Source organism: Podarcis bocagei (assembly GCF_964188305.1).
Source record: "Podarcis bocagei genome assembly, chromosome: 1".
Classification (NCBI taxonomy): domain Eukaryota; kingdom Metazoa; phylum Chordata; class Lepidosauria; order Squamata; family Lacertidae; genus Podarcis; species Podarcis bocagei.
The window spans coordinates 76,262,684-76,287,997 of NC_138125.1; the positions used below are offsets into that span (position 1 = coordinate 76,262,684).

General features: G+C 44.8%; 1 protein-coding gene and 1 long non-coding RNA gene across 7 annotated transcripts in view; one reads left to right on the forward strand and one right to left on the reverse strand.

Annotated features, from left to right (window-relative positions):
* Positions 1 to 5,090: 5,090 nt before the first annotated feature.
* Positions 5,091 to 9,555, forward strand: LOC308593477. Its single transcript, XR_014010971.1, has 2 exons — positions 5,091 to 6,906; positions 6,968 to 9,555. It is a non-coding gene; the product is annotated as an uncharacterized lncRNA (long non-coding RNA).
* Positions 8,818 to 25,314, reverse strand: part of KCNQ1 (potassium voltage-gated channel subfamily Q member 1) — a 286,139-nt gene continuing 269,642 nt past the window's right edge. For all 6 annotated transcript variants that reach the window (XM_081205287.1, XM_081205286.1, XM_081205285.1 and 3 more), the window contains one exon: positions 8,818 to 9,814. In XM_081205287.1, the coding sequence (XP_081061413.1) occupies positions 9,617 to 9,814 (198 nt within the window). In that variant the 3' untranslated portion in view covers positions 8,818 to 9,616. The remainder of the gene's footprint in view (positions 9,815 to 25,314) is intronic.

Genomic DNA, 25,314 nt, shown 5'->3' on the forward strand with positions numbered 1-25,314 from the left:
ATAAGGGGCACCATTAGCTCCAGTCCAGTAGACTTTGCAAATATGCATCACTACCAAGGAGATCAGAATCATTAGCAAATGATGGTTACAAAAATGATTAACAAGGTTTAACCACATCCATTTTCTTGGTGACTGGCATACATATAGTAGGATTCACACACGCACGCACACCTAGAAGTCTTCATGGATCTTCTTGCAACTGACAATGAAATGCATTGGTTTTCAGTTTATAACATTAAGTTTATAACCTTCAAGTCTGGGCAGAAAATGAAACAAATGAGGGTGCTGCAAAAGCAGATGTTTGTGGTGGATTGTGCTTCATCTGGCAATTTATGCTAAATGTTCTCAAGTTACCATTTAACATGATAAAATCTCCATGAGGTGGTTTTACTTCATTTGTTTTGTGTGATGAATACTTGCATGCACCATCATGTGGTGAGAACTAGTAGCTACCACACCGGAACAAGCGTAGTATTTTCAGGGCTCTGCCAGATGACCTTTTCCAATGAGCACTCATCCTGATTTCCTTGCACAAAGTTTACACAGAAGTGAAAATTATATCTGATTCTTTATTGAGCATTTGTTCTGGTGGGTTTGTGAGGAGGTTATATGACAATGAGCATTTATCCTGATATCCTGATTTGCTTGCATTTGTGTTTACATGTCTTCCTGTTAAATATTCCCCCCCCCCACTTTTCAATGCGTTTCACTGTCACTTTCCAAACTGCAAAAAGTCCTATTCTTTTTTTCAAAGAGGATTTGTTGAGCTAGGGCGACAGAGTACTTTAATTCACACCAATAGTACAAACTTAAGATTTATGGTGTGCACTTGAATCCCACCCGCAAAATAGCGACAATGGGGAGGCACACTCCAGAGTGATAAATACCAGTTCTCTCCACATGAGGGCACATTAGAACAAAAACATTAACTCGTAACAGGACCTCATAGTGACTCCTGAGATGTCAAAAATACACTTGAGAACTGAGCCATCTGACTGCTTCACTTTGGCCTGGTTGTAAGCCTAACCATGGTTTACTAGGATCACACAAATATGTGGACTCCTAGAGACACGCTAGCAGTTACTTTCTTCCCCCTTGGTTTTTTGTTTTTCTTTTAGTCCTGCGCCACCCTGGGCCAAGCCAAGATTTGACTTAGCATGTTGTCCAAACATGGGCTCATCATGGTTCAGCTCTCTCTCCTCACTAACCGTGGACTGTACACCCATAACAGTTCATGCTGGGTGAGGAGAAGGCATAACCACGAGTATGGCTTCAGATGACATGCTTAGCCAAACCTTGGCTTAGCTCAGCAGTTTGGGGAGTAAAAAACACCGGAGAGAATAAAAGTCACTACAAGCTCCTGTGTCGGCACAATTGAGTTCAGAGGGACTTATTCCCAAGCAAGTAGGTACCAAATTGTAGCCTGAATCTAATAAATCTCCACCAAATGCAAGGGCTTTCCGTCTACTCCTTGGGGGCGGGATGTAAGGAGACACTGTATATTTGTATAAGCTCCATGGATGTGCCATCGCATACACATTCAGTTCTGGAACAGGATAATTAAGACTGGGGGAAACACAAATATAAATCCAAGACATTTAAGCAGAGGTGGGCTACTCAACTATTTGCAAACACAAATAAAATATAGAACTTCATTGTCTAGGAAAGAAGCAAGAAGATTTTAAACATTGTTGGTAATATATTCTGCACTGAGAAGCTTAAACCAAGGATATACACTGGCAGTACGGCCGTTTAGAGCTATTACCTGTCAGCCAGAAGACTGGTTATGGAAGAAGGAAAATGTTCAGGACAACAGCTTTCAAAACAAATTGAAATGAAAAAGCACTCCTTATGTTCTTCCATAGAATGAATTATTGCAACCCAAAAAGATGCTGCTGGCTTCTAAAACATTTTCTTCTCTATAAAGCCCGTGCAAGTTTGTGCCTCTGACTTCTGCTGCACCTGGCTGAGTGATTTAGCAGAAACCCGACCAACGGGACTGTGGAAGCTTTATTTTCTTTGTTCTGTGGGTGCCTGCTATGGAAAGCCAAGGTTGGATTAACTCAGGCTAAATCCTTGGGCATTTTGCCAGAGCAATACTAACACTGATAGGGGGGGAAACGCACTAACTCTCCAAGAAGATTTCAGGGCTGGCTTTACTTATCCATTTTTTCCATGCTCATAATATAGTAGAGAGCAAAATTCCCAATATGAAATCTCGCAATCTTTCTCTTTAGGCTCTAGCTTCCAACCTTGATGAGAATATACAGATGCAACAGGAGAACAATTAGAAAACCTGTGAGTGTGTGTTTGTGCATAATAATTTTTCTCTTTCCATTTTACCTTTGCTTTCTTAAATAACCCACCATTCCACCCCCCCTGCACATACACTATTCAGTTTAGCATTTGGCCTGCTCCCTTCTTTGTTGAACTCCCTTGGCACCAGTGTGAGAGCTCCATCTCTCTCTCTCTCTCTAGGCTTTTTGTGTTGACAAGTTTTAAATAACCTTGTTGCAGTTGGAATGTTCATAAAAATTCCACAACGCTCAGAAGCCGAACTAATGTCAAAGGAAATATTCTTTCACTACACTGAAACCAAAGATGTTACAGGAGGAGTCACCAACCTGGCATCAGTGGCTGTGCCTGCCATAGTGTTATCTAGTGCCCATAAGCAGACCCTCCTCCCCTTACTGCAGTAGCTAGACTGGTGACTGGGAGCGGCCGCTGAGACCAAATAATTCCTGTCCTGAAAAACCTACATTGGCTCCCAGTACGTTTCCAAGCACAATTCAAAGTCTTGGTGCTGACCTTTAAAGCCCTAAATGGCCTCGGTCCAGTATACCTGAAGGAGCGTCTCCACCCCCATTGTTCTGCTGGGACACTGAGGTCCAGCGCCAAGGGCCTTCTGGTGGTTCCCTCACTGCGAGAAGCAAAGCTACAGGGAACCAGGCAGAGGGCCTTTTCGGTAGTGGCACCCGCCCTGTGGAATGCCCTCCCATCAGATGTCAAGGAAATAAGAAACTATCTGACTTTTAGAAGACATCTGAAGGCAGCCCTGTTTAGGGAAGTTTTTAATGTTTGATCTTTTATCGTGTTTTTAATATTCTGTTGGGAGCCACCCAGAGTGGCTGGGGGAACCCAGCCAGATGGGTGCAGTATAAATAATAAATTATTGTTGTAGCCAATAGAAGGCCCTTTTCACGGCTAATTGTGACATGGGGGTTCAGGGTGGTGGTGGGGAGGGTTCATCACTAGGCATTGTCGACTGTTTCCTCCCCAGCTGTGACCACCCACCACAACTGAAAACTAGGCTTGAAAGAAGCCTGGCTTTGGCTACAGCAGAATACTTTTTCCAAGTCTAGTTGTAAGGGGAGCAGTGATTTAATAGGGTCATAGCTGAAGAGGGAAGGCTTGAATCTTCCCACCCCAGTTGTGGCTCCCCTGCCACTGAAAATGCCCCTTGGATCACAATGTAGGTTTGAAGCTACCAGAGCAGCAAATCCCTTCTTCCCATCCCTGGCTTATTTGGGCACTTGAGGCAGAACAGCCCATAAAAGCCTTACCCCTGTAGTAGAAACACAGCAAAAATGGATTAAATGGCCCACAATTTTCTGTCCTTTCAATCCCAATAGCAGGACCTTCCTGCATATGCAGATCCCTGTCCAACACAGATGCAAAAAACCCCCTTGGTTCTGCCATTGTCCGGAAGGTCAAGTGAAAGCCAGCCTATTTCACAAGCAGGCTGCATCTGAGCAGTTAAGGCACAAGCAGCAGTACTGATTTGGATCTCCCACTCTAGGCATGTGGATTGTGGTATGGATTGCAACTCACAGAACTGTCAGTTTGGAGGCAACACTCCCAGAATATTAGCAGAGATTCTGAACAGAGATTTGCTCTTTCACTTAACACTGTGTAATAAAGAGCAGATCTTTGTACACAAGGTGAAAATGATCTTATTTCTCCCCCCACCAAGATAAATTCCTGGTCTGCAAACCTGGTGAGATATCAAACCAGTGAAGTTCAGACCAAATGAAACAGCATACAATTCCTGTCCTGTGTTTTATTAGGAAATTAACAGCCTCAAATTACAACAGTGAACATTATTTAAAAACAGATTGAAAATCGTAACAGTTCTCTCTTGATTTCTTATAAAACATAATGCCCCAGAACAACCCCCACTTATATATTCCAAAAAGTTTCTACACCCTTTAAAATGCATCTGCTGTACAAAAGGAAGAGTGATTTTAAATATATTCTACATTCCATTTAATGAGATATAGAAGAATGTGCTTTGCTGTCCAGAGGAAAAGAATGAAATGTTTAAAACAACACCCTAGAAAGTTCAAGCTATGAAACAGACGTTTTGGATGCAGATGGCATAATTATGAGGCAGAAGGAAGTGGACTACCTCAGGCAGTGGATCTGGGTGCTGTTAAAGGTGGCAGAATGCAAGGCAGACATCTTTGATGCACGGGGCACAATCCAGCAGGAAGTTGTTCGGTGCAAGACCCACTGTGATGAAACCGACATACACAAGAACACAGTAATGGGGTGGGCGGCTTCTTGATATGGCCTGTAGCTTTGTGGCTGTCTTTGGAACCCAGAGTTGTGACTTCAAATTCCTATGGATATGTAAGTTTTTTTTGAGCCGCAAGCAGTGGCAATGGTTACCGGTGTGCATGGGGAATAGATAAAATTATGGAAAATAAAGCCACTGATAGACCTAAAAGATGCTGAATTAGATGGCCTGCTGGCTTGCTAGTGGGGTTCCATGTTATGCCCTTCTATTGCATTGCTCTCATTAATTTCAATGGGGCATGCACATCGTAGGACTTCTGGATGGATTGTGCCCCATGTTAATTCATGAATGTGGAGCTTGGAGATTTGTATTTTCCTTGCTCTGTTTTTTTGTGAATTCACTGCTATGTACCATTTGATTCCTCACCACCAATAAATAGGAACCTAAGAATGCTGGCTCGCCAGATGCAGCTTTGTCACGCTGGCCACGTGACCCGGAAGTGTCTCCGGACAGCGCTGGCCCACGGCCTATAGAGTGAGATGGGCGCACAAACCCCAGTTACCTTTAAGAATGCAAGACGGGCCGGCTGGATCACACCAGTAGCCCATCTAGTCCAGGATCCTGTTATCAGCGGAAAACCTACAAGCAGAACCTGAGCACACAAGCACTCTCCTCTTCTGCACTTTCCAGCACCTCGTTTTCAGAAGAACTGCTGCCTCCGACCATGAAGGCGGTGCTTAGCCATCATGCCAGAGCATAGCCAAATAGAACAGCAGGACCGACCATCGACATCCACCCCCTGCCCCGAGGCCAAGGAAAGTTGCACCCCACCCCGTTTTATGTGCAAAACTCAAATGGACAGGGACTTGAATCTTCCTTCAAAACTGGGGACAGAACATAAGAACTAAGTGCATAAGAAAAGCTTTCTGGATTGTAGCCAATTGCCCAGCTAGCCTAGCATTCTGTTCTCACCGTGGCCATTCTGACTATGTGAATAGTGTTACCAAACTTAGGAATTGTGTACATACCCAAGCTATGTGTATACAGTGGCCAGCCAGATGCCTATAGGGAGGACAACATCCTCCATTGCACTTGAGGGAAGGAGGATATTTTAGGTGTGCAGGGTAGGCTGTGTAGCATGCACACCTCTGTCCTCTAATAGAAGGATCCAGTCAGAGGGCTCGGGAGGAACAGCCAGGGGCTGCCGCCACTGCCCCCTAGCATCTGCTGCCTGAGGCAATCCTACTCTGCCAATGGTAGAGCCAGCCCTGTATTACACAGTAATACGCAGCTATCATGTCCTGTTCTTGCCCCAGAATTTCCAGCATCCAATTCTATTAAAATGGTATATGAAACGGTTAAAGATCTAATGCAGCTTCTTACTAGGATAAACTTTATTTTACAATTTTGTTCTTTTACAAATATCTGAAACCGCCACCGTACCAATATGTTGAAAAATGTTTTCTTTTTAAAAAAACAACTACCCTGATTTTAAGCACCCATTTCCCTGATTTTAGGATACGTTCGCTGCTTTTGAAACAGAACTGGTGAGGGTGTTACATTTACTTGCTTCCTACAAATCACCACAGAAGAAGATAAGAAAATTATCGTGTGCAAAAAGGTATGCCTGCCAGAACAATCCCTTATGAATCCTAGACTACCAACAAAAGTTTTCCAGTTAGGATTTTAGCAGTGCATTCTTGTCAAAAATAGTCTATATTATGCAGTCAGTTTAGATTGCCAAAAGAAATATTGTAGGCATAGATAGAAGATACAAAACTATAGAATTGAATTCCTTATAGAATTACTGCAGGTGTAGAAAGAGGGAGAATGTCACTTCAGAAGCATCAAAGTGAATTCACAGAAAGTGCTAGTTTTTCAAGTCTAAGCTAACACCCATTAAAATTAATCGAAAGTGGGCAATGGGATTCAGTTCAGATTTTTATGATATATAATTTCTGTTAGGAGTGCAGCATTCTCAGGACTCAGAAGGTATCAGTATGTTATACTGGAGTTTTGCTGCTTCAACATGTGCAAGAGATTCACTTAGATGCTGTGTAGGATAGCTGGGTATAGAATTTCCTTGATAGACTACAGTGCTGTTGCATATATAAGAAAACCTGTGACATTTGAAGCAGCAGTAACTCTTAGCATAAAGAGGTAGTCTACCTGTGGTCTTCCAGATGTTGCTGGATTTATCCATGCCAGCCAGCATGCCAACGGTCAGAGACGGTAGCCCAGGGGTTGGCAAGGCTTACCGGGCATGGGCTGGATCACTCCCGCGGAGATCCTCCATGGGCCGGGCCGGCGCAGCATGATGCCGGAAATCACGTCTGGCATGTCTGCGGTACCGGAAATCACTTCTGTGCATGCGCAGATGCTGAAAAGTGTGAATTCCAGTGTCTGGGCATGCGCAGAAATGATTTCTGGTGCCGCGGACATGTGCAGACGTGATTTCCGGTGTCTGGGCACGCGCAGAAATGATTTCTGGAGCCGCAGAAGAGTTCCTGTGCCGCACTGTGCCGGTTTAGTGCAGCGCACAGGGACTCGCCAAGCGGGCGGCTCGGTTCGGGGGTGGCTTGTGGGCCACTTAAATGGCCTCCATGGGCCGCTTCTGGCCCATGGGCCTTAGGTTGCCGACCCCTGCGGTAGCCGTTCTAATCAAGCAACATCTGGAGGGCCACAGGTTGCCCTACAGATACTGGAGTCATTCAAGCACTGTTTTTGGTGGACACAAACTCCAGCTCCAATGTGTATCTGCTAAAATATGATGTGCAAGGCAGCTCTCAGAGAACAAAATGTTCATTCATTTCATTACCGCACCCATGGAAAGAATGCTGTTTGGTGAGGACAGGTGTTATGCCACAGCCTTTGCGCTGCCTGATTTTGAGACCACTGGCATGTGTGCCGTCTGTCCCTCACTTTAGTTGATATGTCTGTCACCTTTGGGTGCCAAAGCCGGAAACTTAGCACCCTCAGGTCTCCATACAAAAGAGGTCCTCTAAGTGTTGGTCTTTCACTTAATCTGATAGTGGCCCAGGAGGTCATCAACAGAAGACTAAGAAACTGTCAATGGACCAGGACAAGTAACTTTCCCTTGCATGATTTTCTGGCAGATGGTACACAATCTTTTTCTTGAGATGTGGGCATGCATGCTACGCTCACAAAAGCATAGCAGAATCATAGCCAAGGTTGGAGGAGAGCTCTTTCATACTCAGTCCTTCCCCTAAAAAATACCACAACTATGTGGGATGAGTAGCAGGGCTTGCCTTCCATTTTCTATCTAGGTTATCAGGAATATCCCAGAATCCCTGTGGTTTCAGCTGCAGCTTGCTTGGCTTGATCACCCTGATAGTGTACCATATATTTAAGTACCTTACTCAGGGCCACAGAAATAGAATTGAAATTCTATGCCAGGGAAATTTTTCATTCCTTGCTGCAGAATGTACAAACCTACAATTGTGCTCATTAAAGCAGAAGTAGCTGTAGAAATTTTCTACAGCAAATTTGTAGAATTCACTGTCAATTCACATACTTTGGGGGAGGGGGCGGTCTTCAAATTGCATCAAGCCCACTTTCTTTCTCTAGTTCCCTTGGGGGAGGGGGGCTGGTTGAGTTTTGCGCACACATTTTTTGATTGCTCAGCACCTGATGACTCACCACACATGTGAACCAACTTCACTGAAAAACGCTATGTCTGCAATGAGGCGAGACAGCACAGACATTGTATCTGTGCTACTGATACTGATCTATTGCATATGCAGATCATATATTCTTTTCCTGAATAAGAAGGGCTTGCAGAAGGATGAGTAGCTCCTGCTCCTCCCAGTTCTCTGGTGCATACAGAAGTTTCAGGCATTATAGAGGTGCACTGCCAGGCACTTCAATATCTAGCTAGCAGTGCCTCTTTGTTTACAGCCAAAGAGGCTGAAGAGTATGTGCATCTTAGCATTAGTGGGGCATGCACACTCCTTTCGGGCATTATGGAGGAGCATACCAGCTAACATAGAAGTGATTGCAAACTTGGCTGGTAGAGCATTTCCATAACGTCCAAAGCTGCTTTAAGTATTTTCCCCAACTTGCCATTTCAAGCCCTTTATCGACAAGATCCAGTTACTCTAGACCTGTGCTTAGTTACAGTACACTGAGAAACAGACCAGACCCACATCAATATAAAAAGCAATAAATTCCAAAAGCTCATTGAGGGCAAACACACTCAGATGGTTATGATAAATACTACATATAAATTCTTTGGCAGCAAAGTATGATTCAACAACAACAATTTTTCCTATGCAATATTTCTGCATTCCCATGAAATCACTGTATCTTAATAAAATAGACATTGCTTTTCTTTACATACATTACTCTACTAGGCTTAAAGCACTAGTTCATCCCTGAAGAAAAGGTGGGGTTTTTTTGGTTAAAAAAATTATAGTCATTATCTTATGTAACAGGCTAAAAATGAAAATGGGCGGGAAATCACTCAATGCATTGCTTTTGCCATTATTTAGAACAACAGTAGTATGTTTATATGATACAACCCACATACATTATTTTCCTTTAAAATCTAACTAGTAAAACGATATTGCTATCAGCAGAGTCATAAACAGAATACACAGATGACCATCTATTTTCAAGTATCATCATTATTGAAGAGTCATAGGGTGCCATCCACCAAGCATAGCTGCTGTGGAGTTTTCAAACTATTTCAAGGGTGTTTGTGCAGGACTTCAGAAACTTGCTTACAGTAGCAACAGTGCTTAATAAAGAAAGCACATAAAGCGGTTGACATTTTGCCTGTGTTAGCTTTTTTTGGTCTTTCAGTGTAGCGACAAATTACAGTAGGAAAGTTTATTCACACAGGGAATAAAAACAGGACTTATGAAAGTACCACATTGATAATCAACACAGGGTGGAGTTTTAAGGTTTTGTGGTTGTCCGTATAATTGCCTTTGGAAGAATGCATCTGAGGTTAGTAACGTTAGTTCAATAGGCCTGTTTAATTCTTGTATGGCTGATTATATGAGCTTTAATTTCCCCCCAACCCCCATCAAGATTCACAACATTCAGTGTCAATTAAAAGGGCTGTTTGTTACATCAGGAGATGTCATCTTGGATTCTCCTTGGAACTGTCAGTTGTTCATAGGTAGGTAGGGTGTTGCTGGAGAGGAAGAGCTCGGCGTTAACATCATGCCTGTGAGATGATTTGTTGCTGCCCTGGGTTCCTTGCTGGATGGAAACCAGGTGCTGCAGCAGGTCTGTGATGAGGTTCAGCTTCTGATCCATTTGAACTACCTGCAAAAGACAAACAAAACACCCACTCAGAATCCGAGAGTGAAAAAAGCTGTGATTCAAGACAGAGATTTAAAAAGCAGAATTAGCTCAAATGTTTGTCACGGTTGAGCTGAGACTTTTTTGGTCTTCTGGGTAGAAAGACTGGCCACCCTCATAAGACTTACATATATGCAAAAAATATTAATATAACCATCTGCTAAAATACACCCCTGCTTAGAATTCAGTATCAAAGTCCTATCTGAATTAGCATGTGTTTGTCACTTCTCGAAAAACGCTCACAGTTGGTCTTTGGGGAAACTCCCAACAGAAAGGGAGTTTCAAAACTGAGGAGTAGCAAACAAAAGCCACTTGTTTATGTAATCCCATTGACTGTTTTGGCAGTGTTGTGGGACACATCATATGAACACCACACTACACAGATGTGGCTGCCTAGGCATTCAGACAAAGCTCATTCTATGTGTGTGTCTTCCAAAGAAATAAAGCACCAATGAAAAGTTTGCAGTGCCAGATTGCCCTGATAAACAAACAACCTGAGCACTCTTCTAGTGCGCATGCGGGCAACAGTCTGTGGGAAGGTTGATGTCCAAGTTACAACCCTCTACCCCACACCATTTCAGAATCAGACGTGCTCTTTGCTGCAGCATGAGAGAAGGCTGCAAGCTGCACAGCAAACCCTTTTTTCTTCAGGACACATGCCTGTGACGTAAGAAGAGGGAAAATATGACTTGGAATGAAACGGGTGCAAAACCTGTTATTTATTAAACTTACAGTGAATAGAAAGTACTTCAACTAACGAAACTTAGAATGTGATGTATGGCGGGCAGAGCTATACATGACAGCAGATCTGTTAGATTTGCTGCTGCCGGTGCCGCAGCAGCCTTTTGCTTCAGTGGGATTCATTTGAAAATGTGGAGCTACAGGCCTGGAACAAATAGCAGCAGTGCCAGAACAAAAGTTGGCATGCAGGGGTGGGTGGGTGGGTAGGGAGGAGACTGACCTCTTCAGCTATGATCTACAATATCAAAACAAATGCTGTTAATTGGGAAATGACGAAGGAGTGTCTGTTGGGAAGACTGAATTTTTCATGATCCCAGCAACAAGGGATTTGTGGAACCTCACAAACTGAATAGCAGTATGGAGAGTACGTTTAGCTCCTGTTGCCTTCCTTTGTTCTTAAAGGATAAGAGAGCATGGGAGAATAATCTGTACCAGGATTTACTTGGCATGAGATATTCTACCCCTCTATTTCACTTTTTAGCTGTGCTGGCTGGCACTTTAGAGAGGGGAGGGCAGAATAAAAGCCCTGCTAATTCCTTGCCCACTCACATAGGAAAGGATTCCTTTTATCTCAAAATGGGTGCTGCGGACAATATAGTGTGACAAGGGCACCTAATGTTCTCATGCCCGGATTTAGTTTCTGTTTAATTCTAGCGATAATAGGAACCTAAAGGGACCGGGGGTGGGGGCGCAGGGAGAGAGAGAGAGAGACCATGCCTGAACATTAAAAAACTGTTGCAGATTTGACAAAGTACAACAGTTTTTGTTTTTTAAAAGTCAAAAATAGTAACATAGATTAGGTATTGGCAATTAGTAGCAAAATGGCTCAAGCATAGCCCCCAAGGACCAACTTATTATGCCCCTCTGCTGCTTTCTCCCACTTAAGCCAGACCAAAGGCTTTTAAGCACACTTTCCGCTAACATGATCTGCACCAGCTGCTTTGGGTGGAATCCTCCCATTTATCTCCAACTCTCTCACTCGAGTGTAGACAGCAACAGGCTATGTTACAGTAGCAGCTAAAGTGCACGGGCAGAGAACTCTGAGCCTCTGTTTGCTGCTCAAGGGAAAGGAAGGGGTTAAATGTCCCATTGTGTCTTGGGTGTGTGTGTGTGTGTGTGTGTGTGTGTGTGTGTGTGTAACAGAGAGATGAAGACCCCAATGAAAATGTTGCTGAAGTCAATGTTGCTGGCTGTTCAGTTCATGCTCAATTCAAAAACAGCAGGCCACCTAATAATGATAATAACAACTACTACTACTGACTAGCAACCTAAATTACAGGTTTCATGCTGCACCATGTCTATGCAGAAGTTACCCCTAATCTAGCCTTAGTTTAGAAAGCAGCACCTCTCCCCGCCTCCCTAGCAAAGCCCATGAAAGGTGCTGAAGCTGCTAAAACTCCAGCTTCAGAGAAATCAATCTATTCACGTCTGGTTATTGTCCAAGGATCGTTCAGGACACCGAAAGATAATAAGTCTGAAAAACATCAACAAACCTGGATCCTTTCAAATACGGCTCAAATATTTCTCGGCCGAAAGAGAAGACTGTTTTTGTCAAGCGATTTGGACACTTGCTGGGAAGCAGATACAGAGACCACAAAAATACGAGGTGCTGGTGGATGCACTGCAGCTGGGTTTCCCTGCCCCCCCCATCCCCAATACAAGACAAAGGCTGCAGTCCTCAAACTCCTAACCCCAGATTAAGCCGTGAGATGGTACAGTAAGAAATACTAGCCCCATGGAACAGAAATTATTTTGTTTGCCCTATAATAAGGAAGCCAGTTAACGTAGTTGAAATGACTGTAAGAGAAATCTATTCAACTTGCACTTCATGTAAAATAAGAAAAGCCATGAAGTGTAGATGGTGCTTTTGGGTACCACAGGAGGTCCTGTGGAATGGTGCCTGCTAAGCAAGCAGTGCAGTTTTAGGCTAGGACAAGCAAGAAGAAGAAAAAGAAGAAGAAGAAGAAGAAGAGGAGGAGGAGTAGGAGTTTGGATTTGATATCCCGCTTTATCACTACCAGAAGGAGTCTCAAAGCGGCTAACATTCTCCTTTCCCTTCCTCCCCCACAACAAACACTCTGTGAGGTGAGTGGGGCTGAGAGACTTCGGAGAAGTGTGACTAGCCCAAGGTCACCCAGCAGCTGCATGTGGAGGAGCGGGGATGTGAACCCGGTTCCCCAGATTACAAGTCTACCGCTCTTAACCACTACACCACACTGGCTCTCACTGGGTCCCTTAACCTGCCATTGAAAACTCTACCCCACCCACAATTGCTTTCCAACACCCACCCAAAAGACTTCTAACTGGATTGCAGGAGCACCACCTTTAGGATGACAGGACCTACTCAAAAAGATAGATTCTGCACATCTCTACTGAGACCTGTGGGTATAGGGCGGTATACAAATTCAATTAATAATAATAATATGCTGAAGTTAGTGCCTGCATATTGCATTGCAATTAAACAAAACAAGGGATATAGGATGTATGAATTAGTCATTCCTCCCCCCCCCCGGTCCAAACTGTGTATAACATACATAAATGGGTACATTTTCTCTGTCTTATTCTTTTATAAAAATGGAAATATTCCCTATCTTACTCTCCCTTCTAGACATTCTTCAACTCAAAATTATCCCCTAGGCTGCTTCCTCAACCCCTGCCCTTCCAATACAGGATATATAGAGGTACCTATAATTTCCTTGGCAAGAGACAAAACAGTTGATTCTGATCAGGAAAATGGATGGAGTTCAGTAGTCCTTCTACATGCTATTTATGCTCCTTTGGTTTCCCCCCTCCCCCGCTTGTTATGATAATTGAGACTATTTTTATCCCGACTGCCATTTTGCTGTTTTTTGCATTCATAGATGTGCATATATAGAGATAAATGGAATATTTAAAGCACTGCTTCATTGTTTTTATTGTATTTAAATATGCAGTTCACTATTTAGGGGCCTGGGAGCCAAAAAAGGGGGGAGGGAAGCAGTATCAAAACGCACAAGAAATAGTGTCATTATCATTCCTCTCCTGCAACTCGCTGCATCAGAAGCTGTTTTTAGTTAGTTTTTTTTAATAAAAAGAAAGATTCACAAGGCTATATGTAATGTGCAGTCAGACTTCCTTATACAGTATACATAATACCCAAACCATGAAGATTAACAAATATATTGTGGGATAGGATTTATAGTATGCAGGCTTACTTGGAAGAAAGTCCCACTATGCTCAGCGATGCTTCCTCACAGGTAAGGGTGCAAGATGCTGCAGGACTTTCTATAGTTTTGCCACATCAGGCTCCTGCAGACTTGGGTTTGGGCACCTCTTATTCATTTGGTTTTCTCACAATGCTACACAATGAACAAAGCACATAGGCGCGTGTTTCATACGAAGCCCAAGAGAGCGTTAATATGCTGTGCCGGAAAAAAACCTACAGAAAGTGAAGCGATGCCATATTCTTTAAACAAGTTTGAACTATATTTAGTGTACCTTACATTTAGCATACCTTACACTTCCCTAGGAGTCAGGCTTTCAAACACATTTACTTGATTAGAAAATTAGCTATGAAGCCAGGGGTGTAATAAAAGCAAGGCAGGCAGAAAAAAGTGCTGACTCTGCTGTAATAGCAACTCCTCTGGACAGCTCTGAGCTTTTTAGTGAAAACAGCAAACCATACCAATAAAATATAAAAATAATTCAAACTGATCTGCTTCTTTTGTGTAAAATGCAAAAGCAAGCAGTTTTTGGCAGCTGCGTGTGTCATATTAAAAGGGCCTGCAACTTTTACACAATCAGATTAGTTGGATCTGCAATGCTCATTATTTTCTTTTAGCTGCTCAGTGACATCTCATAGAATTTTGAACCAAAATGACTCCACTGAAAAGAGTGCTTCCCTGCAGCAAATCAATACAACCCCTTTACTCATCAAATCAAATTTTGCCTTGAGATAACAGATGAATCCTGCAGTGAACATTCGGCAGTCTCTAAAGTGCAAATAAGGCACACCTATGAGTGTCAGCATATGAGGAAGCCTTTGTTTTCCAAATCCAATGGGCCATATGTTCAGTTGCAGCTGAATGGTAGTAGGTTCTGCACCACATTACTTATCATTTAAAATGGACTTCTGTCTTGACGGAAGGGGAGTTGGATAGTCAGGCCCTACCATTGGGCACATGAAGAAACCATCTCAGATGGCAGCTGTGGTGGTGGAAGACCAGTACCAGCAGTCACCTGTTCCTTCTGAGAACCTCATCTGTTCTCCCCTGCAACTGCACAGTCTGTCCTGGGCCCTATAATCTGGCCTGCTGTCTCAGATACTGCTGGAGGGTGCTAAGTCAGAAGCATTAGATCCTGGAGAGGGGCCCAGTGGATTGGGAGGTGGTGATCCAGGTGTGGAGGAGGGACTGAGTAGATTGCCAGGAGAGCGACCTGCCCCTGTGTCATCAGGTAGTCCAAGTGCTGTGTCCCAGCCAGCTGCCATGGCTCCAGAACTTCAATACCAGGGAAGATTCTGGAGCAGATCATTAAGCAAACAGTCTGTGAGCACCTAGAAAGGAATGCTGTGATCACCAATAGTCAGCATGGATTTCTAAAAAATAAGTCATGTCAGACTAACCTGATCTCGTTTTTTGACAGAATTACAAGCCTGGTAGATGAAGGGAACACAATGGATGTAGCCTACCTTGATTTCAGCAAGGCATTTGACAAGGTGCCCCATGATATTCTTGTAAAGAAGCTGGTAAAATGCGGTCTTAACTATGCTACCACTCAGTGGATTTGTAACTGGCTGACTGACCGAACCCAAAGGGTGCTCATCAATGGTTCCTCTTCATCCTGGAGAAGAGTGACTAGTGGGGTGCCACAGGGTTCTGTCTTGGGCCCGGTCTTATTCAACATCTTTATCAACGACTTGGAAGATGGACTCAAGGGCATCCTGATCAAATTTGCAGATGACACCAAACTGGGAGGGGTGGCTAACACCCCAGAGGACAGGATCACACTTCAAAACGACCTTGACAGATTAGAGAACTGGGCCAAAACAAACAAGATGAACTTTAACAGGGAGAAATGTAAAGTATTGCACTTGGGCAAAAAAAATGAGAGGAACAAATACAAGATGGGTGACACCTGGCTTGAGAGCAGTACATGTGAAAAGGATCTAGGAGTCTTGGTTGACCACAAACTTGACATGAGCCAACAGTGTGACGTGGCAGCTTAAAAAGCCAATGCAATTCTGGGCTGCATCAATAGGAGTATAGCATCTAGATCAAGGGAAGTAATAGTGCCACTGTATTCTGCTCTGGTCAGACCTCACCTGGAGTACTGTGTCCAGTTCTGGGCACCACAGTTCAAGAAGGACACTGACAAACTGGAACGTGTCCAGAGGAGGGCAACCAAAATGGTCAAAGGCCTGGAAACGATGCCTTATGAGGAACGGCTAAGGGAGCTGGGCATGTTTAGCCTGGAGAAGAGGAGGTTAAGGGGTGATATGATAGCCATGTTCAAATATATAAAAGGATGTCATATAGAGGAGGGAGAAAGGTTGTTTTCTGCTGCTCCAGAGAAGCGGACACGGAGCAATGGATCCAAACTACAAGAAAGAAGATTTCACCTAAACATTAGGAAGAACTTCCTGACAGTAAGAGCTGTTCGACAGTGGAATTTGCTGCCAAGGAGTGTGGTGGAGTCTCCTTCTTTGGAGGTCTTTAAGCAGAGGCTTGACAACCATATGTCAGGAGTGCTCTGATGGTGCTTCCTGCTTGGCAGGGGGTTGGACTCGATGGCCCTTGTGGTCTCTTCCAACTCTATGATTCTATGATTCCCCGTTAGTGAAGCACCCCACCCCTTCAAGGGAGGTGATTAGGGATAAGTCTGACAGTGAGCTGGCCCCATTGTCCCTGCTGCTCCCATCTCTAGGGATGTATGTAGAGGCAACTGTACCGGCCTCTACAGACTGGGCACTTCCTACTCAGAGGACTGCCCATCTGCTTGGTTGAGTCTGTTCCAAGGCTTGGGATGACTCACATCTTCACAAATGACTCTTCACAATGACTCTTCCTACCCTGCTCTTCAGAAGAAGAGCCCAGGAGGAGTGTCAGTTGTTGGGAAAACAACTTATCTTATACCTTAGAGCTCTGAGGTGCCTTCTGACTTTGTAACCTGTATCCCAACCTATGTCAGTGTGCTGTAGTGAATTTTTTGTTATAAATAAAGCCTTTAATTATAACAAACAAGCCAATAGTCTGAGTGGGAGCATGGAGAGTGCCCGGGCTTCCCTGTTATGGCTTGCCTCAAAGGAAATATGCATATGCCGTTCATCTGATTTCCCCCAACTCCCAGTGGAGTCAAGGTCACCGTCGGGTCCCTATGTTGCAGAGAGAATGCAGCTGGCTTACACTTGTCTGATTGTGGATTCACACATATAAGCATGCAAGGTAGGTGTAAGCTCTCTATTGGTACAAAGTCGTTTGGACCCAAAAATGGGGAGGTGGACCCCCACCCACCCCATCCATGTTCACTCTTGAGACTGCAAATCCTGTTAGCAGCTCGAACAGTTATGGAAGGAGTCGGATGAAGATAAAAGGCAGCAAGTAAAGGAAGTATTCTGAAATCTTGCTATCTTCGCTTTCTCCTGTAACTCTTGAGACATACCTTGGTGGTTATTACAACACTGTACAAAGTACTCAAAGGAACTTGGCACTTAGAGAATTAATCTCCCATTTCAGAGAGTCCTCAAATAATTACAACTAGTGGCTGAATCTTGTTGTAGATAAATCAAACATTACTGAAAACATATGGGAATACTCAAGCTAACACGCTGTCCAACATCTATGGTTTGGTGGGTGAGCACAGTTTCTAGATGCAGCCAGTTTAATGGAGGGGGAGGGGGGGAAGGACAGCAAAAAGGCAAGAGATTATTCTTTAGCGCTTTCAACTGAAACATTTATACTTAGAAGATGAATTAAGTGCACGCCAATGAGAGTAACATTAGAACAAGTGCCTCTTATACTGCTCTTAGCAGTCAATATTTCATACAAGATGTCACTAAAATGCACACATGCATGAACTCTCTCTCTCACACACCTGTTATGTATCTGCTCCTCCAGATTGCTATCCATACTTGGATAAAGGCATTATGGCATTACACCACTCACCCACCGTCTGCACCAATAGAAAGCAAGCACCCATTTCAACCCACTTTAGAGGTCTGATGAGCCTGTGAACTGCATCTGATCTTCACAGCCCAGCTGCTGTTGCCCCCTGCTGACCTGTGTGCCTGGTGGGGTGGGTGACTGTAGCTTGGACTGTGCATTGTGCCTTATTACCATTGCCATGTGATGCTAATTGGAAAAGCGTACCTGTCTTTCCCAAGAATATAGGTAACTCAAAACTTACGTGCATTTAACATGTTTGCATTCAGCTTTGCACCCAAGGCAATTTAAAAAATAAATAGTCGTATCTCGGCTCCCGAATGCCTTGGGAGTCGAATGTTCTAGCTCCCAAATGATTGAAAACCGGAAGTGAGTGTTCCGGTCTTCGAATGCTCTTTTGGAAGCCGAACATCTGACATCGCTTCCGATTGGCTGCAGTAGCTTCCTGCAGCCAATCAAAAGCCGCACTTTGGTTTTTGAATGTTTCGGAAGTCGAACGGACTTCCGGAACGGATTCTGTTCGACTTCTGAAGTACGACTGTAAATAAAATGGGGCAACTAGGGGGTGGGTGTCAGGGGAAAAAAACTTTGGCAATCCCACCCTCCATTGCACCCAATGTGTTTTGACTATACACAATTTGGGCTTTATGCACTATCCTCGGAACATAACCCCTGCATAAGTTGAGAGTCGCCTGTACTATGAAACCCAAGAGGACGAGCAACTGCCATTCAGCCATGTCTCAAAACCCAACTCTCTTGAACCAACCCCTAAGGTTTATTGTAATCATGAGCAAAGCAGCCCCTCATGAGTCCTGTGGAACGGATGGTCCGAACCTGAGGAGGAGTGTGAGGAGCTTGGGAAGTTAAATGTGGAATACCTTGGAGAGGGTCCCAGCAGGTTAGGGGGTACAGACCTGTCCTTTGAAGGAGGCTCAGGCAAACTTTCAGGGGTGCCTTTGCATACTTCCTTTCCAGACATGCCCCTCCTAGTGTTTCCAGATGAGGAGCTACCTCCAGCATATTCCCCTGTTACACAGGAACCTCACTCTCAGGGGAGGCACCTGGGAGCAAATCTGAACCTCCTACCTCACCTCCATAACCCAGGACATGGAAATGCCAGCACACACAGACCTCACCTAGCCAGCTCACTTGTTTGCTTGTCTAGGGCTGCCTGTTTGCTTGTCTAGTTGTGGGACTCCAGCTGCTTGCCATGTTAACTGCTGTGCCTGCCCCATCCTTCCAAAGGCTGTTGCAGGGTGTGTGTTGTTTGTTTGTTCAATGTCTTAGCTCGTGATTAGCCATGCCTTTCAGCTCTCATGTAACCACTGATTCTTGCAACCTGTGACTGCCTTATGTACCACTCTAGTCTGAAAATAAAAGCCTCACGGGTTCCAGTTCCTCTTCTGACTGGGAGAGCCAGGACACAATTGCGTAAAGAGCTCCAATGCTATTTGCCCCAATGCCGAAATATTCGAAAAATGTAATTTATAATTTACCATGCACCTTATTCATTGGTTAGGGCATAGGAAGACGGTTCTAAGGCTTGTCTGACACACATTACAATTTGGGCAACTTTCTGTATGAGCATGACTTCCTAATACATATGCACACTTAAAAAACAACAATGCATACAAACAAACAAAGTGGCCCTAAGGAGAGGCAAAGAAACATCATACATCAAAGAAGATGCCCCAGGTTCTCCATTCATATCGAAATACATAAAGAGAAGCTGGACCACATCTTCCTAAAGATGGTCAAGTCACTGCTTGGGAACCCGCAGTCCCTTACATGTAACCAGGATCATATTGTTTCCTTAAGTAGCTCCCTATGACCACATGTCTTGTGTCAGAGCTCCTTCCACTGAGGACAGAATGACATTTGAGGCACAAAAACATAGGGTGCTTCCAGACGCTTGCTATTCTTGGGTAGGATTCAATCAGATACTGGCGAATTCAGGCTGCACAATTATAGCTGATTGGGAGGCATTGCACAACAAACCTGCTTCCCCAAAATATCAGGTTTTGTTTGCAATCAGGAAAGTGACAGGAAAAAGCCCTAGAAAGTGTGGGATATAACATTAGCTTTGACGCAACATCATCTAACCTCCCTGCAAACAAAGCAGGATGAATGTTCAATAAGCAGGTTGCCTGGAAGCAACCCTACTCCAGCAAACTGATGTGAATTTCCTGAGAGAAGCAGCAAGGTGGAGGATGCTTCCCTAGTCCTTCACTCCTTGCTAATTAAAGGATTTCTACTTTTACTACAGATTTTTAAAACAGCTACCACCACTTGTTTTTGGTTGCCGTGAGAGGTTTTGCAATTCAGCGGCAACATCTTTTCACCTCTTGTTTCTTGTTATGAACTTGGTGCACTGGAATACTTAGGGTTAACAAAAAAGCAAAGTGACTCTAGCAGGAATAAAAGAACCTCTGAAAAGCCTCTCTCACCGTAAGCACGTGTGTGTGTGTGTGTGTGTGTGTGTGTGTGTGCGCGCACACACACACACACACCTTGGTTCCCTTCCAAAATGGACTGCTACGCTTCTTGAATCCTTGGCTCTCATTCCAGTGTGATACTAAGGCTATGACTAATAACCCCCTGCCTGTGCCTGCTGATAATTTCACCGTTGAGTAGCTGTTCTGGTTCTGGTTCATCATAGTATGTCCTGGAGATGCCAAGATTTTTTTTATTATTATTAAAAAAAGGACTGAAAAGAATGAGATAAAACGCTCACAGGTCTCTAGTGCTATAAATACATTTTTTTTCATCTGATGCATTTTACAGTTATGCTGTTACAAGGCAGACATTCCCTCTCTTCTCAAACAGTTATTTTATTAGATGCTGGCTAAGACAATGGCTCCCCCCACCCCGCCTTCCCTCTGTGTCTCGCACATACATTTTTTAATTCAAACCAGATTTGAGATTGTTCCCGTCTTTTAAAGCAAACATGCCATGTATCACGTCGGTTCAGTTCAGCACTGCATATGTTATATTTCACATCTCACTACGCTCAGGCAACAGTGTTGCTTTTAAAGAGGAACGAAGAAGGTTTAACTCTGTGGGCTTTATTTGTTTATTTATTTATATAAACAGGCTTCTTACACCTTCAGATTGGCCTGATTCCCCCTTTTACAAGCAGCAGTGCAAGTTTGTGCTTGAAATGTTAGTGAAAATGTGACTTTAGGGGCATAGTCTTCTCAGTGGAAAATGGCATTACACAATTCATTTACTGAGACCTGGTTTGCTCATCCTTAACATTCCAGTTCTGGTCCTTTGTGCTGATGGGCTTATGGGGGGGGGGTTCTGCTGGTCAATGGCTGCATCCCACGCCACTAAAAAATAAAAATCTATATACCGTATTTTTCGCCCCATAAGACGCACTTTTTCCCCTCCAAAAATGAAGGGGAAATGTGCCTGCGTCTTATGGGGCGAATGCAGGCTTTCGCTGAAGCCTGGAGAGCGAGGGGGGTCGGTGCGTACCGACCCCTCTCGCTCTCCAGGCTTCAGGAAGCTCTGCGCAACCCTCGGGAGACCGGCTCCGAGGGTTGCGCAGAGCTGCCTGCAATCCCGGGACCAGCGCAGCTCTGCCCGGCCACCGGGAGCCTGGGGAGAAGCTCCGCCCCGCTCCCGGTGGCCCTGCAGAGCTGCCTGCGCTCCTGGGACCAGCGCAGCTCTGCCCGGCCACCGGGAGCCGGGGGAGAAGCTCCGCCCCGCTCCCGGTGGCCCTGCAGAGCTGCCTGCGCTCCTGGGACCAGCGCAGCTCTGCGCCGCCATCCCGAGCGGGGCGCTAAGTCCCGCCCCGCTCGGGATGGCGGCACAGATCTGCCTGCCGTCGCGGGACCGCAGGCAGGTCTACGCCGCCATCCCGAGCGGGGCGCTAAGTCCCGCCCCGCTCGGGATGGCGGCAGAGATCTGCCTGCCGTCGCGGGACCGCAGGCAGGTCTACGCCGCCATCCCGAGCGGTGCGCTAAGTCCTGCCCCGCTCGGGATGGCGGCAGAGATCTGCCTGCCGTCGCGGGACGGCAGGCAGGTCTACGCCGCCATCCCGAGCGGTGCGCTAAGTCCCGCCCCGCTCGGGATGGCGGCAGAGATCTGCCTGCCGTCGCAGGACCGCAGGCAGGTCTACGCCGCCATCCCGAGCGGTGCGCTAAGTCCCGCCCCGCTCGGGATGGCGGCAGAGATCTGCCTGCCGTCGCGGGACAGCAGGCAGGTCTACGCCGCCATCCCGAGCGGTGCGCTAAGTCCCGCCCCGCTCGGGATGGCGGCAGAGATCTGCCTGCCGTCGAGGGACCGCAGGCAGGTCTACGCCGCCATCACGAGCGGGGCGCTAAGTCCCGCCCCGCTCGGGATGGCGGCACAGAGCTGCCTGCCATCGCGGGACTGGTGCACTTCTCCCCATCGCCAGCCCCACAAGCTCGGGGGACAGCGGGGAGGCAGAGCGTGCCTTCCCACTGTTCCCCGACCTGGTTCTTCCAGCCCCACACCTGGGGGGGGAATAATTTTTTTTTCTTTATTTCCCCCCAAAAAAACTAGGTGCGTCTTATGGGCCGGAGCGTCTTATGGGGCGCAAAATACGGTAGACTGGGGAGATCATATGGGAGGTGCCTGCAACATGGTTTCTCCCAGTGGCAGCATGCCCCACACATCATGCTGCACTTGTAACCTACAAAATGAATGTCCTTTAGAGGGTCTTTGAATGGGGCAGGCACTTGTGCCAGAGGTCACCAAGTTTGTTTCTGCATACTCTGATGGGCGATAGATGTTCATTTGCAGTGGCATTCATCTGTGATGTGGATTGACGGCTCTCACCTGAGGGCAGAGATTTGGACTGGGTGGTTTGCAGTCGCCTTCCAGCTGCACAAATGCAATTTTCAGTGCTTTATTATCAGAGATGAATTTATGGCAAAAAGGGACAGGAAATATCAAAGCAGTGCAGTCTTTTCATGCCCCTGGCTCTTCGTCTCATGTTGTGATTTTATCTTACAAACTTTCCTTGAGACATTGCTGCTGTTTTGGAGAAGGCAATATTTCAGATGAATATTCACATTTTCCCTCACTTGAGAGACAGAGTGGTCCACTGGGTTACATTTTTCAATGGTGGCCCTCCCTCTTGAGGAAATCCCTCCCCACATCCCAAACTCTGTTTGGTGACCTTTAGGCAGGCTGGCCTTAAAGACTTTAAAATTCTACTGAGGTTTTTATTGAATTTCTCTGTGCGCTCTCTCTCTCTCTCTCTCTCTCTCTCTCTCTCTCTCTCTCTCTCTCTCTTCCTCTGGTTCTATATGTATGTATGTACACACACACAAACTTTTATTGGCTACTGTTTTTATTACAAGTTCTTAATTCCATGGTTTCATTACTTTTAGCGTTTTAATTTAAGCTACTTTGTAAGGGCTTGCCCTAGAGGGCAGGGTAGTAAGGAGCGAATAAATAATAAATATTAGAAGCATGGGCCTGGGAGACTGAAATATACTTCAGTACTCAGCAATGAATTTCAGAGGCAAGTCTTCATCCCTCGCCTACAATTTCCTGCCTATAAAATGCAAATATCAATAAATATGCTACTACTTGATTGGACTGGAGGTTTGTGGTCATGTGGGAGGAGGTAATCGCATTGCTTCTTCTCACACAAGCACTGCTCCCGTTCCTCAAAGGGCAACTTTGGTGAGGAAATGAGCCATGACACGGGGCCCTCTCACACCACCTTAGAATTCTGACATTACTGAGCGGCATGATGGGAAGTTACTCTGCAGAAGCCCCCATGTCACCTAGAGGAAATATCAGAAGGGACTCTAACACTACTGCATGAATCTGTAAGGTTCACCCCTGAGTCAAATAGTTTAGAGAAGTCTTCTCCAATCTGGTCCCTTCCAGATGTTGTTGGTACTACAACCACCATCATGGCCAATGGTCAGAGATGGTGGAAACTGCAGTCACATCATCTGGAGTGCACTAGGTTGGGCAAGGCTAGTTTAGAAAATGCACCTCCTGGGGGGAAAACAACAACAATGCTCAACTGGCTTTCATAGTGGCCAAATGAGGGAATCTGAAGCAACCATACTTTTTCTTTGAAAAATGTAACCTTTTGTTTTCAAAATGATAGCTGACAAGCAGCTTATTCAGTAGTATACCACATGTTTCCATATATGTCAATGTTTATCCACTGTTTTGGGATGGGAACATGTTATGGGAGTTGTATACAGGACAATCACAGAAGTTATTATGGAGTGAGGATCATTTTCAGGCTTTAAAATAATCTTCATAACTGTGTAAGCAGGAACCAGCAGTGCATGACAATTCATCAGCTCAGACAAATCGACAAATGTTTTGGAGGACAGGTAATGTGTTGTAGCCTTGGGAACTCCCTGCTCTTTCACATGATGATTCTCCTTCTCCTTTTCTGAATTTCCTCTAACCATAGTGAGCCATTATGTCTGAACTGGTGGTTGGAATGGATAAAATATTGCCTGTCCCCTCTCTCCCCCTTCAAGAATATTGGAAGTTTATACTTCAGTTTTAAACTTTAATATCACTTTAGCATTATGTCTGAACATGAGCAAACTGAAAGTAGTCTTAACCATGGTTTACTGAAAAAAGCCAACTTCAAAACATAGTTGATAAAGCTATCTTGCTTCAAGCCATGCTTAAAATTAACCACTGATTAGGTTTTAGATGTAATGCTAAACTTCAGTTAATGGAAGACACGAGTAAAAACTTATCAACTCCTCCTTATGGTCACATTAAAGGAGGAAAGGGGCGTATGGACCTCACAAACCTGAGGATTTTTCAATCAGAAATGAGAATAACACCAAAGAAATGTGCATGTTCAGACACAAAATGCAACAATCAATCTTTTACACCTTAAATTGAATTTGTGTTTTCAAGCCTAAGATTTTACCGCCAATTTTTGTGTGTCAAACTATTGGCTTATTCTTACTTGGGTCATAGACATGCAAAACTCTGAGCACCTCCTGAGAGGTACGGAGTTGGCAAGTTGGCCTTCATCTCCCCATGGGCCCTTGAATGATTAAGATATATGAATGAGGTAACCAATATGAGAAAACATGGGCTGAGGTTTGAACTTGAGTTCACTTCTCAACTGTGTCATCACTTAGCTTTTTTAAAAAAGATGCTTTTAAGAAAAGCACGGGGTATTTTTCTTCTTCTTACCATGAAGGCTTTACAGCTTTAGGGTTTCCTAGTACAATTCGTCTACTTTCCCAGAACGTTTTGGATCATTTGTAGGCTAAATTCCCGCTAACAATACTTCAGCTGCCAATAGAAGCAGAGCCCACAACTCCTGTGCACAGCGGTGATTACATAATAGAAGAGGTCAACACGAGGTTTCCTTCCCCTCTCCCCCAACTGCAGTCTATTTACAATTCTATGGCTAATTTCATTATTGGAGCAGGCTTGTATATCAGAGCTGGACAAAGAAGCTTTCCATGTGTAGAAGATGACATGAACTTGACCTCTGCCAAGAGACCCACAGCTTACAAGTGCTTTTGTTGCATATAGCGAACACCTGTACTAATCATGCCTACCGCTAACTTGGGGGGGGGTCACCATTTGTGGCAAAAGTTT